This window comes from Anopheles merus, chromosome 2L, assembly GCF_017562075.2.
Source record: "Anopheles merus strain MAF chromosome 2L, AmerM5.1, whole genome shotgun sequence".
Lineage (NCBI taxonomy): Eukaryota > Metazoa > Arthropoda > Insecta > Diptera > Culicidae > Anopheles > Anopheles merus.
In genome coordinates, this window is record NC_054083.1 from 49,125,223 (window position 1) to 49,137,053 (window position 11,831).

At 52.0% G+C, this 11,831-nt stretch overlaps 5 protein-coding genes across 5 annotated transcripts; 3 read left to right on the forward strand and 2 right to left on the reverse strand.

The window, feature by feature from the left end:
- The first annotated feature begins 212 nt into the window (after nucleotides 1-212).
- Nucleotides 213-1,127, forward strand: LOC121593818 (thioredoxin, mitochondrial). Its single transcript, XM_041916520.1, has 3 exons — nucleotides 213-454; nucleotides 550-631; nucleotides 719-1,127. Exons 1-3 carry the CDS (start codon nucleotides 285-287, stop codon nucleotides 881-883), a joined length of 417 nt encoding a protein of 138 aa, XP_041772454.1. The 5' UTR covers nucleotides 213-284; the 3' UTR covers nucleotides 884-1,127.
- Nucleotides 1,123-2,078, reverse strand: LOC121593817 (uncharacterized protein C7orf50 homolog). The gene is made up of 2 exons (XM_041916519.1): nucleotides 1,940-2,078; nucleotides 1,123-1,863 (listed from the first exon to the last, which is right to left on the reverse strand). Exons 1-2 carry the CDS (start codon nucleotides 2,007-2,009, stop codon nucleotides 1,193-1,195), a joined length of 741 nt encoding a protein of 246 aa, XP_041772453.1. The 5' UTR covers nucleotides 2,010-2,078; the 3' UTR covers nucleotides 1,123-1,192.
- Nucleotides 2,079-3,405: 1,327 nt separating this feature from the next.
- Nucleotides 3,406-8,427, forward strand: LOC121591911 (E3 ubiquitin-protein ligase MARCHF6). The gene is made up of 3 exons (XM_041912978.1): nucleotides 3,406-5,726; nucleotides 5,800-5,994; nucleotides 6,064-8,427. Exons 1-3 carry the CDS (start codon nucleotides 4,095-4,097, stop codon nucleotides 7,441-7,443), a joined length of 3,207 nt encoding a protein of 1,068 aa, XP_041768912.1. The 5' UTR covers nucleotides 3,406-4,094; the 3' UTR covers nucleotides 7,444-8,427.
- Nucleotides 8,428-8,545: 118 nt separating this feature from the next.
- On the forward strand, nucleotides 8,546-9,952 carry LOC121591913 (decapping nuclease DXO homolog). The gene has a single exon (XM_041912980.1). The coding sequence runs from the start codon at nucleotides 8,752-8,754 to the stop codon at nucleotides 9,901-9,903; it is 1,152 nt and encodes a 383-aa protein (XP_041768914.1). The 5' UTR covers nucleotides 8,546-8,751; the 3' UTR covers nucleotides 9,904-9,952.
- Nucleotides 9,937-11,403, reverse strand: LOC121591912 (pentatricopeptide repeat-containing protein 2, mitochondrial-like). Its single transcript, XM_041912979.1, has 2 exons — nucleotides 11,229-11,403; nucleotides 9,937-11,154 (listed from the first exon to the last, which is right to left on the reverse strand). Exons 1-2 carry the CDS (start codon nucleotides 11,272-11,274, stop codon nucleotides 10,016-10,018), a joined length of 1,185 nt encoding a protein of 394 aa, XP_041768913.1. The 5' UTR covers nucleotides 11,275-11,403; the 3' UTR covers nucleotides 9,937-10,015.
- Between the last annotated feature and the right edge of the window lie 428 nt (nucleotides 11,404-11,831).

Consider the following 11,831-nt stretch of genomic DNA (forward strand, 5'->3'; position numbering starts at 1 on the left):
AGCAATCCTTGAAACAGCATCCCAAGCGCTACAGATTAAGCTTAAACGACTGAAAAATCAAATATCTGTGATTTTCGATAGGATAAATGGAAAATCGGTAGTTTTAGGGCGGTCATCTGTGAATCGGTAGGCATATGAAAAATCGGTAGGAATACAGATAAATCGGTATTTCTGGTCACTCTGCCTATCTCCCAGCGCTCGGGTCGTCCCGTGTTTATAATTTGCTCTCTTTTTTATTCCCATCGTTCCCCCTTTCCGGAATCGACCACAGGCAGCCCAGCGCAATGGCAGCGATACAGAAATTTCTCAACCTGCGTGCACCGATCGGGACGTTCGTGCGGGGCATCAGCACCAGTGTGCCGAGGTTCGAAATCTTCAAGGTGCAGTCGCCGGAAGAGTTCAACGAGAAAGTTCGTAACAGCAAGGACCCGGTGATCGTGGACTTCTTTGCAACGTAATAACCCGCGCGGTGAAAGTGGCACTTGTTGTCTTTGCTTTTGTTTTTTTTCTGTAATTGTATCCTCTTTTCCTCTCCCTCTCTCCCACCAGGTGGTGTGCGCCGTGCCGTATGCTGACCCCACGGATCGAAACCGTGATTGGGGAAAACGAGGGCAAAATAAAGCTGGCAAAGGTAAGCGCGCCCGTCGGCCGTAGGCATTTGTTGGTCATTATGTAACACACGGGAACGGTAAACTTCCCCCCCTCCCCTTCGCTGCAGGTTGATATTGACGAGCACACGGACCTGGCGCTGGACTACGAGGTCCAGTCCGTCCCGGTGCTGCTGGCCATTCGTGACGGGAAGGTGGAGCAGCGGCTGGTCGGTTTGCAGGACACGGACAAGCTGCGAACGTGGGTGCAGAACGTGGTGGGAAAGACGAAATGATGCTGATCCTGCCGGTAGCCACGATGTGTTGGAGCTCATTTTCATCCCTCATCCATTAGATGGATCGAGTACAGCGTGTGTGTGTGCGTGTTTTTTTTCTGTGTATATGTTATTCATTTTTCCTTCCGGAACGGGGAATGACGCTATCTTCGTTAGGACTAAAGAAACAAAACAGTGTAAAGTGCGTTAGTTAGCCAACCTCATCTTTCCATAGCCTGGAATAAAGCGGTCGCAAAAAGTGTAATCCACATGCCACTGCGGGCATGATGTTTTTTTATATTTTTATTTTAGTAAATTTCTCTCTCGCCTTCATCCCAAACATTGTAGCAGTTCCCGGGCACGCTTGTAGTTAGCGCTATCCTGCACCTTCATATTCACATCCCCTTTCTTGATAATGGCTTTCGCTTTAGCCGTCAACAGGTCCCTGGCGAAGCCCTGCGTTTTGCTCAAATATTCCACCGCGATCGGCCACGCCTCCTCGCCGATGAAGGAATCGTCGAACACGTGCTCCTGGATGTAGATCTGCTTCAGCTTGCTAAACTTCCACTCCTGCCGGTTCTTGCCCCAGGTGTCCAGATACTCGAGCGCTTCCTTCTGTAGCTTCTCATTCGACTTGGTCGGTGCCTTCGCCCCCTTGGTGCCAAGCTTTTCGCGCTGCTTCACCTTGCGGCTCTTTTTTGTCTTCTTCTGCAGGTTGATGCCGGCGACCTGGTCAATGGTCGTACCGCCCGTGATCAAGTCCCCGTTGCCGGCCGCTTTCTTCGACACCTTGGCCGGTACGGCCGTTTTCTCCCCCATCGCATCATCCTCATCCTGCTGCTGCGCCGCCGACTGAGCGGATTGTTTTTTGTTTGGCTTTTCGTTCATTTTCTTCCCCGGTTTAGCCGCGGCCACCTTGTTGCCTTTCGTTTTCATTACTGCGCCGCCATTCTCGGTACGCTTTTGTTGGTTGCCTTTTTTCTTCGCCACTTGCATGGCTCCTGCGGAAAAATGGAGTGGGAAATTCCGGTTAACAAACGAAACAAATGAACGGCCCTCGTTCGCTGTGCGTTTTACCTGATTTCTCAGCAATCGCCACACTTTTTGTTTCCTTCTGCGCGGCCTTAATTTGATTCTTTTTAACCATTTTTAAGCCAACACGTGTAGTCCCACCAAGCAAGCAAGCAAGCACGCCGTTGTGTTTTGTGATTTTTGACAGCTGCCTTTCGTTTGACAGCTCACACAGGGCCCCCGTTCAGTGTGGCCAGATTTTTTTTGCGTCTCTTCAAGGTGGAATATGTAGAACGTCGATTATCCGGGGGCGGATTAACCGTCGGGTGGCTTAACCGTGTGCATAAATGTGACAGCTGCCCAAACGTACGGCGAACATTTTCAGCCAAAGTCAAGTGGTCAACCAGTTTGTTGTGCAGCTCTGTAGCGTATAGTGGAATTTTCGAAATTCATTTTTGTTCATGAACAGCTGTTAAACCTATAGTTATTGATTAACATAATATTCTACTAACGATCAATCGATTGATTAAAGGTGAATTAATCATAAAATTAGTGGATTTTATAATTTTTGTATGAATTTGACATTTCTTGGACCATTATCCGTGCAAATCAATTAACCGGCAACCGTCCGGTCCCAAGCTGCCCGGATAATCGACGTTCTACTGTACTGTCATTTACCAGTGAGGCGAACACTTCTGTCAAAGTAAGCTCTGTTCACTGCTGCTTCGATGTAAACAACTTTTCTAAATACAAATGGCGAAGGAAGTGTGAGGCATAATTTTGTGAGAATTATTGGACAAAACACCCGGGAAAATCATTTTATAAGTTTCCAAATCAATGCAAAAGATGTGAGAAGTACATAAAACAATACGTATTGGAATTTGCGAGGAAAAACAAAAAGGGGATTTAGCAGTTTCTTCTCTGTGTCAGTGTAGTAAGCGAATCATTATAGAGATGGCGCTAGTGTTTAACGTATTTTCATTTGAAATAAGGAGACAACTTTTGAAGCTCATTTTGTTCGAAGTGTCACGTCGGTTTGTCGGTGTTGTTAGTGTAATACAAATATTTATTAAACGAAAACAATTCATTTATCATACCCGTATACCAGCAACATTCTGGTACAGTACAATAAGAATTTAATAGTTGAACGCTTTATAGCTGGCATGCTTTTTAGTTGAACGCTCGATAGTTGGCTGACAGTTCAATTAAAAAGCATGCGTTTGTATGGAAAAACCGGTTTTGAAAAATTCTCAAAAATGTCATGGCCTGTTGAGAAAAAAATCTGAAATTTTTTGTATGGAAAAACGTGCCAACTAAAAAGCACATATTCAATAGTTGGCAGGGAATCTAAGTTCAACCAGTGAGTTCAGACTGTATTATGAGAAAATATGTGATTATCGATAGGATAAATGACAAATTGGTAGTTTTAGGGTGGTCATCTGTGAATCGTTGCGCATAACAAAAATCTGTAGGAATACAGATAAATCGGTATTTCTGGCCACTCTGGCCCCGATGTACGTCACTCGTTCGCTGTTCGTGCGTCAAAGCTCCATTTTGCACCCAGGTGACAGCATAGAGAACGTAACACACTTGGTGCAGCAAAGTTTCGAAACAATTTTGTGCTGTGCTGCGTCCTTCGGTCGCATATTTTAACACCCATATTTCACGCTGGTGCGTGTTTTCTAAACCAGCGCTCTCACCGCATCGTAGTGCATGAAGATTGCAAGACACGGTGGCTGCTAACAAAGCAACCATTGGTGTGCGCGGATCACAACAACTCCGTCCGAGCGGAGATTTCACAAGGTCGCGCTGGACGTGTTTTTGTGCGGACTAGAGGTGGAAAGAGTGAAAAAAACTGCGTAGACAAATAGCGAGCGAGCGAGCGAGGGAAGGTTGCTGATTCTCCATCGTTCCCCGAGCAGTGTTGCGGAAGCAGGTGAAACGTCCCTTGCAAGAAGGCCGCCCGGATTGGAGAGTGGAGAGGGACCGAGCGGGCCAGGTAGGATTTTGCATCCGTGCCAGAACGATGCTGGCACCGCTGCGCGTAGTAGTAGCAGGTTTGTGCTTCAGCAACCGAGCATCGACCGAACGTCACCGCCGAGCGCAGTAAGGCGCCGTCGGTGGTAACACCCCCGGAACACCCACGGTTTCCTGATCCGCCTTCGGTATCTGCACCGAAGCCAGCCCCGTTTTCCGTGTTCCGAGGCGTACCAACAGCACGATGGAAGGTGACATTTGCCGGGTGTGCCGCTGCGAGGCCCAGTCCGACCGGCCCCTGTTCCATCCGTGCATCTGCACTGGCAGCATCAAGTGGATCCACCAGGACTGCCTGATGCAGTGGATGCGCTACTCGCGCAAGGAGTACTGCGAGCTGTGCGGACACCGCTTCTCCTTCACGCCGATCTACTCGCCCGACATGCCGCGCGTCCTGCCGCTCAAGTACGTCGCCAAGGGGCTGCTCAGCTCGGTCGGCAGGGCGGTCAAGTACTGGATACACTACACGATCGTGGCCGTCGCCTGGCTCGGGATCGTGCCACTGACCGCGTATCGCACCTACCGGTTCCTCTTTTCCGGCTCAATCGAGATGGTCCTCTCACTGCCGATCGACATGTTCTCGACCGAGAACATAACGATGGACGTGTTTAGGGGCTGCTTCGTCGTCACCTGCACACTGTTTACGTTTATCGGGCTCGTGTGGCTACGGGAGCAGATCATCCACGGTGGCGGGCCGGACTGGCTCGAGCGGGACGATCCGCAGGTACCGGAGGCGCCCGCCAACGGCAATGCCAATGCCAATGTGCACCCGGCCGAGGTCATAGTGGACGATAATGATGCTGCAAACAACAACAACAACAACAACAATGATGATAACAACAACGAGGAAGATAATAACAACAATAACAACAACAATTTTCTCGACAACAATCTGCACAACAACCGGAATGCGGCGGACGAACCGTTGCTGCACGGGCAGCAGCAGCAGCAGCAGCCAGACCCGGCACACCAGCCGCAGGAAGCGAATGAAGCTCCTGCTGTACCACCGGAGGCGGAACCGTTGCGCCGTCGGCCCGTACCGCCCCGGGCGGCCAACTTTGGCGAACCGCCTGCCGACAATGTGCCAATCGATCCGGCGGAACCACCGCCACCGCAACCGGCGCTAGCGGACGAGCCGCCCGAAGCGGCCATCAACGAGCCGGGTGACGGTGAGGCAGCGGCCGACGAAGCCAACTGGAACCCGATGGAGTGGGAGCGGGCCGCCGAAGAGCTGACCTGGGAGCGGCTGCTCGGCCTGGACGGTTCGATGGTGTTTCTCGAGCACGTGTTTTGGGTCGTTTCGCTCAACACCGCGTTCATCGTGCTGTTCGCCTTCTGCCCGTACTCGATCGGCAACTTTCTGATCACGTTTCTGGGCATCAATGCGCCCGGCAAGCAGCTGACGTACTTCCACGGGCTGCTCACCACCATGCTCGGGTACTGCGTGATCGGCATCACGCTGGTGAAGCTGCACGCGATCGCTCGCTTTCTGCGCTGGCGTCGGCAGCGGCGCATCCTCGGGCTGTGCTACATCGTGGTGAAGGTGTCGCTGCTGTCCGTGGTCGAAATCGGCGTGCTGCCGCTCGTCTGTGGCTGGTGGCTCGATATCTGCTCGCTGCCCATGTTTGACGCCACGCTGAAGGACCGCAAGGCGAGCTTTAAGGTGGCGCCCGGCACGTCCCTGTTCATCCACTGGATGTTTGGCATGGTGTACGTGTACTACTTTGCCACGTTCATCGTGCTGCTGCGGGAGGTGCTCCGGCCCGGTGTGCTGTGGTTTTTGCGCAACCTAAACGATCCCGACTTTAGCCCGATACAGGTAATTTAAGAGCATTTTTTGGGGGCGGATTTTAGGTGAAAAAATGCATTCTTTTTCTCTTCCTTTCGTGCAGGAAATGATTCACCTTTCGATTCTGCGCCACACGCGCCGCCTGATATCGTCGGCCACCATCTTCGGGTCGGCGGTGCTGCTGATGCTTTGGGCACCGATCCAAATCCTCAAAACCTTCTGGCCCACATTCCTGCCCTACACCCTGTCCGGTGATTCGGAGGTGAACGAGCTCAGCTTGCAGTTGCTGCTGCTACAGGTAACCTTTCGACGTCCCCCTCTTCTTTTTTTTGGCCAATCTTTCTATATCCTTCTTCTTCTCCTCCAGTTCGTGCTACCCAGCTTCTTCGAACAGTCGCACACACGGATTTGGTTGAAGGGTTTGGTGCGCATCTGGTGCAACGTGGTGTCGCGCATGCTCGGCATCAAGAGCTATCTGCTCGGGGCGGACCCGCGGCCGAACGAGGACGATGCGGCACCGCCACCCCGGCAGCAGCCGGACGCAGGTGCCGGGCTGGCCGCCGCCCATCAAGCCATCATGCAGCGGGACGTACCGGTCGGCTTTCAGCCCTACGAGCGGCCCAAGTTCTTCGCCGTTCGTCTGATCGGTTTGCTGGTGCTGATGTGCATTAGCTTGGCGATCGGTTCGCTGGCCATACTGACCATCCCGGTCTGGATTGGGCGCTACGGTATGGCGCTGGGGTCGATAGGTTCGTCCAACATTGCGCCACCGCCGAGCGCGGTCAGCAGCACGGGCACGGAAACGCCGGCCCGGCCACACGAGCTGTACACCGCCGCCATCGGGATGTATCTTTGCTGGCTAATTTCGCGTGGCATCGCGCTGGCCGTGAATCTGGTGCCGCAGGGTCGGGCTGCCGTCATTGCACGCATCAAGCACTGGATTTCGATCGGCACGTCGTACGCGCTGGCCATGTTCGTGTTTGTGCTGATGCTCGGCGTAATTCCGCTCATGTTCGGGCTGCTGCTGGAGCTGGTGGTCGTGATACCGTTGCGCGTGCCGCCCGATCAAACGCCGGTCCTGTTCCTCTGGCAGGACTGGGCGCTGGGCGTGCTGTACACGAAAATTGCCTGCGCCCTCACGCTGATGGGACCGGACTGGGCGCTGAAGCGCGCGATCGAGCAGGCGTACCGGGACGGGCTGCGCGACATCAACCTGAACTTTATCGTGCGCGAGCTCGGCATCCCGGTCATTACCTGCTTCGGGCTGGCGCTGGCCGTCCCGTACGTGATCGCGCACTCGATTCTGCCGGTGTTCTTCCCGAACCCGCTCACCCGCACGCTCATCTCGCGCCAGATTTATCCCTTCTTCCTGCTCATTGCGTTCGTGATCGGCATACTGGTGCTGCAGGTGCGCCAGTTCCGGAAGCTGTACGTAGCGATCAAGAACGACAAGTATTTGGTCGGCCAGCGGTTAGTGAACTACGATCATCAGCGTAAGAAGAGGCGCCCGTCGGTGGTGGCGACTGAAGCGCAAGAGGCTACCGGGGCGACAGCGGCGGCGGCGGCGGCTGCAGGGGACACCGGAGGTGATGCGGCCCGGTCGGCCAGCGATGCCGCAAACCCCCCGTCCTCGGCGATGGAACCGAACAACGATGGTAGTACGGCTGAAGCGGCGGCGGCGGCAGCTAGCGACGAACCCGGCAGCACCAGTGGCCGGATCCGTGTCGCGATGGAAGCTGTACAGTAGGAGGAGCGAACAATCATGCAGTGTGTGTGTGTGTATGTGTGTGTGTATGGGGCGTGTTATGATATTTTTAATATGCTACCTTAGTAGAACCACACTAACCCATTTTCCTTCCATTTCCCCAAGCCCGACGCTAATCTGGAATATTGGCACGTATCGTATAATATTCGAATAAGCTTTCGTTTTAACATACTGCAAAGCGTTAGAAAAGGTCAAAAACGTCCGCCTCATTATCATTTGTGATTAATTTGTCTTTTCAAACTGACCAAATTTACCCGGTGCAATAGTAGCAGCAAACACGTACCTTTACCCTTATAATGCAAATGTAAAATTTCATTAAAAGACACCCGTATCACTCGCTGCTTTGTGCTGCGCTGCGGCCTTGGTGGGACACCTTTGTTGGTAGAAAAAAAATGCAACTATTCCCCCCCGCAACTATTTATCCGATTTTGTGATAGTAATCCCCCCAACCTCCTCCACCCTACGATGATAACCACCAGACAGTGTGCTGCTAGCGGTCGTTTATATAGTTTGTTTTTTTTTTCAATTTTTAATTGATTATTTTATAATAGTACATTGTAGTTATAGTTTACTCCTTTACTGCTGTATAGTTGCGCCACAGTTCCCTTGTTTTTTGTGTTTTTTTTTCGTTGTGCGTGTGTTTGTGGGGTCTCAAAAAAGGGGAATTGTTATTAGGGCTCTGTCTTTCCTTCTCCGTCACACACTCTTTTGCTTCACTGTGGCTGGTAAATAAGGGGGGGCAGCCTGGAGTGTAGTAGTCCCCCCCCCTCCCGATGGCCAGTGGAAGGATTGAACAACGAGAAGCAGCGGACTGAACGATTATTCTGTCCTGGGAAGGAATTGGAATCGGAAGGCAGGAGAACAATGATTTGGTAAGGTTTTGCGGCAGTGCGGAAGCGCCAGTTAAGAATTTAGCTAAAATCTGTAATATATCTTCATGAAATAATAAAAAAAAGAAATAAAGAATACTTTAAGCATTTATTTCGAGCTTAGTGTTGGTTGTTAGGTGGGACTTAAATTGCAAAATTGGTAATTGGTGTAGAATCAAAGCTTTTTCGATTTTGAGGTAGCTCCGATCTCGAATCTGCTCCGGGAACTGTTACAGGTTTTTAACCGATCTTTTTTCACTGACATTTTAATCTACAAAGCCAAGCAAAACGTCAAACGAAACAAACAATCACGACAAACAACAAAGCAGAGTAAATTTGTCGGAACTGTAGGCACCACGAGAAATGGCCCACAAATTAGTTATATGTTGAATGAAGTCCGAAACCATTTACTGACCCCATCATGTTCACCGAAACCACCATCGATCCCGATCCTCGACAACCCGCCCGGCAATCGTGTACCTTCCCCACGGTAACCAAACCTACTTTGATTGGATTTTTTAGCCTCAACCAGGACCGGCAATACGATGCATCCGCCGCCCAGCTCAAGTACCTAACACTGCCCCGCGATCCCCTAACGGAACTGCGCCTCGATCTGAACGAAGGCTTCGAAACACACCACCCCAAACCGGACAGTGCGCAAGAGGAACGGATTGACATGCTGCTCACCTTCATACGCCAGTCCGATCCGCAACAGCTGTGGATCCCTCAGGAGAATGGCCAGCTACGACTGAAGCACAACTTTGTCTGCTTCCGCGGGTTGCTACGTTTGCTCGCCTGCACACCGTACGAGCGGAAAACGCCGTGGATTGTGCAGGCCATCCGGTACCGGGGAACAATTTACCTGTGCGAAAAAGCTACCCCCGAAAAGGAGCAATCGGTGCGGAATGAAACGAAGCAACAGAAACGGTTCTGCTATTATGGATTCAAATTCGAACAGCACATACTAACGGAAGAGCCGGCCGTCGAGCCGGACACTTCGGCGCCGGTACTGTTGGGGGAGGAGTTTTGCGCCATGTTCGACACAACACTGGCCGGCCATCGGTTGCTTTACGGGGCGGAAATGGATGGGATTGTGACGGATCGGGCACTCGATCGCGAACGGGTCAGCGTGGATGAGCTGCGCCGCTGTGAGTTTGTGGAGGTGAAGGTAAAGCGGCGCGAAACGGCCCAACGACAGGTGGACAATTTCTATCGCTTCAAGACGAAGAACTGGTGGTGTCAAAGCTTCCTGGTGAACGTGCAGCGGTTGGTGGTGGGTTTGCGGGACGATGCCGGCATTGTGCGGGAGATAACGAACGTGCGGCTGAATGACCTGTGCCGCCAATCCGCCCGCTACTGGTCACCGGCCGTTTGTATGGACTTTTGTGCGGACTTGCTTTCGGAGATGGAGCGGGTGATGGGACGGACGGATAGCAGCCGGAAGGTGTACCAGTTTGAGTACGACGCACGGCAATGCAGACGCGTGCGGTATCGGGTGCTGGAAGGGGAATCCTTCCTACCGGACTGGTACACCAAATATGTTGAGGAAATGCAACCGAAATGGAAGGATTAGCATCAAGTTTCAAAATAGACATAAACGGATCCATTCCTTTTTAAACTTACTACAGACATGTTGCCTTTTATTTAAACAGTCTCCCATCTGTTTCCCACTACCCCGGGCCGCCCTAATTCATCTCCGAAAGTCCCGGTCTAAGCTGCTGATACTTTTTCGTCGGTCGGAAGTTTCGCTGCTGCTGCTGCACTCGACCCCCGCGCGAGTTGTAGCTATCGGCCAGATTGCTGTTGTTATCTTTTCGCTGCGCCGTCGACACAATCTCGGAGCAAAGTATACTGTCCAGCGTGTCGTTCACTATCTGCCCATTAGTTTCGAGGTACTCGAGCATCCGCTCCAAATCCTGCAAGCTGCTGCTGGAGACGTTCGCTTCCTTCGCCTGCTTCACCGCTTCCTGCACCTTCTGGATGACCTCGCGGCAGTACGTTTGCTGCTTCTCGAACGGTCCCTTCACCTCCAGCACCGAGCGAAAGATCGGCACCACATCTTCCAGCCGGCTGAGCGCACACAGGGCCAACGTTTTCAGCTGCCGCACCGTCACGTAGTTACCCTTGGCAACCGTGCCCAGAATCTCCACCGCAATCTCCGGCCGATCGTTGTTCAGCGCCAGGGCAGCCGCAAACGCCGTTGCCTTCCGCATCGGCACATGGCCGACCGCGTTCAGCTCCTTCCACAGGTCCATCGCGTACTGGAACGATTCGGGCGTGCTTTCCTTGTAGAAGGCGGCAAACGTGATCGTGATGCAGTGCTTCGGAAACCGGCCGCCCTGTATCTGCCGGCTCTTGATCGAATCGAACAGCTCGCGCACCTCCCGATAGCGACCCTTCTCGTACAGCATATCGCCCAGTATCTGGTAGCTTGTGAGCTGGTCGAAAAATCCATCCCCCCCGGCACCCTTGAACAGGTCGAGGGCCAAATCGGCATCGCCCAGATGGTGACAGGCGCGCATAATGACCGGCCCGAACACGTAGTTGCCGAAGCGTAGCTCCTTTCCCTGCTGGTTGTACCGGAGGATTGTGTCCTTCAGCAGCTGCTTGTCTTCCGGCGTGTTGTCGATCAGGTGGATGATGTTTTTCAAATCCTCGGTAAAGATCATGTTCGTGGCCGAGCCGGACACAAAGTCGCGCATTTTGCGCTTGAAGTTGTCCACGTTGTGCAGGTGCTGGGTGCGGGTTTTCTCCCGGTACGCCTCATACCCTTCGATGCCGAGCGCCGACGCAGAGTAGAGACTCCGGTACTGTGCAGAACCGCCTGTGGGAGGTGACAAACATGCGATGATTGTACGGCAACCGATGGAATTGCAAGTTGCTTCCTCTCAAACTTACATGCTTTGGTAAATGCCGTCAATGATTGTACACTTTTGCGAAACATTTTTGCACTTTGGTCAACAATTTACGTACGGATGGTGGGACTAGGTTTTCCTATCTTGCAATCGGCATGGAATCACATAACCACTTTCAAACACACATAACCTTACATACAATCAACAACAAACATGACGGCAATAAACAAAAAAACTTCACAAATGTCAATACTCGGCTACAGCAGCGATTACACGTAGCCTGAGAACCATACTAGATTTCGCAATTGTATATTGTCATCGTATACACGCTACGAGAAAGTTGCCGAGAGCACGCGAACTTTTTAGCAAATAAGTAAAGGCTTCCCAAGTACCACAAATCCACTAAACGACCACTAAACGGGTCCTAACCGGCTCAAACTCTCAACCTAAACTGAATGTAGAAAGATTTCGTTTAGCAAACGGCAAACGACTCGTGCTTTCTAAAAATAGCAAAAAAAGCAGGTGGCGCCATCTGTAGGTGGGATACCCAACCAGTGCAGCTTCTTCGCTTGGAGAGCTTTCTCATTCCCGCTGTATGGTTTTGCTTTAAAGTTATGCATGGCTAGAACTAGAACGGCGATACGAT

Bases quoted from the DNA above. Each gene is read 5' to 3' on its own strand.
- LOC121593818 (XM_041916520.1), top strand. From the start codon at position 285: ATGGCAGCGATACAGAAATTTCTCAACCTGCGTGCACCGATCGGGACG. The intron at 455-549 runs GTAATAACCCGC...CTCTCCCACCAG, and splicing joins ATCGTGGACTTCTTTGCAAC to GTGGTGTGCGCCGTGCCGTA. The intron at 632-718 runs GTAAGCGCGCCC...CCTTCGCTGCAG, and splicing joins GCAAAATAAAGCTGGCAAAG to GTTGATATTGACGAGCACAC.
- LOC121593817 (XM_041916519.1), bottom strand. From the start codon at position 2,009: ATGGTTAAAAAGAATCAAATTAAGGCCGCGCAGAAGGAAACAAAAAGT. The intron at 1,864-1,939 runs GTAAAACGCACA...ATTTTTCCGCAG, and splicing joins GGCGATTGCTGAGAAATCAG to GAGCCATGCAAGTGGCGAAG.
- LOC121591911 (XM_041912978.1), top strand. From the start codon at position 4,095: ATGGAAGGTGACATTTGCCGGGTGTGCCGCTGCGAGGCCCAGTCCGAC. The intron at 5,727-5,799 runs GTAATTTAAGAG...CCTTTCGTGCAG, and splicing joins CCGACTTTAGCCCGATACAG to GAAATGATTCACCTTTCGAT. The intron at 5,995-6,063 runs GTAACCTTTCGA...CTTCTCCTCCAG, and splicing joins TGCAGTTGCTGCTGCTACAG to TTCGTGCTACCCAGCTTCTT.
- LOC121591913 (XM_041912980.1), top strand. From the start codon at position 8,752: ATGTTCACCGAAACCACCATCGATCCCGATCCTCGACAACCCGCCCGG.
- LOC121591912 (XM_041912979.1), bottom strand. From the start codon at position 11,274: ATGTTTCGCAAAAGTGTACAATCATTGACGGCATTTACCAAAGCAT. The intron at 11,155-11,228 runs GTAAGTTTGAGA...CACCTCCCACAG, and splicing joins GACGGCATTTACCAAAGCAT to GCGGTTCTGCACAGTACCGG.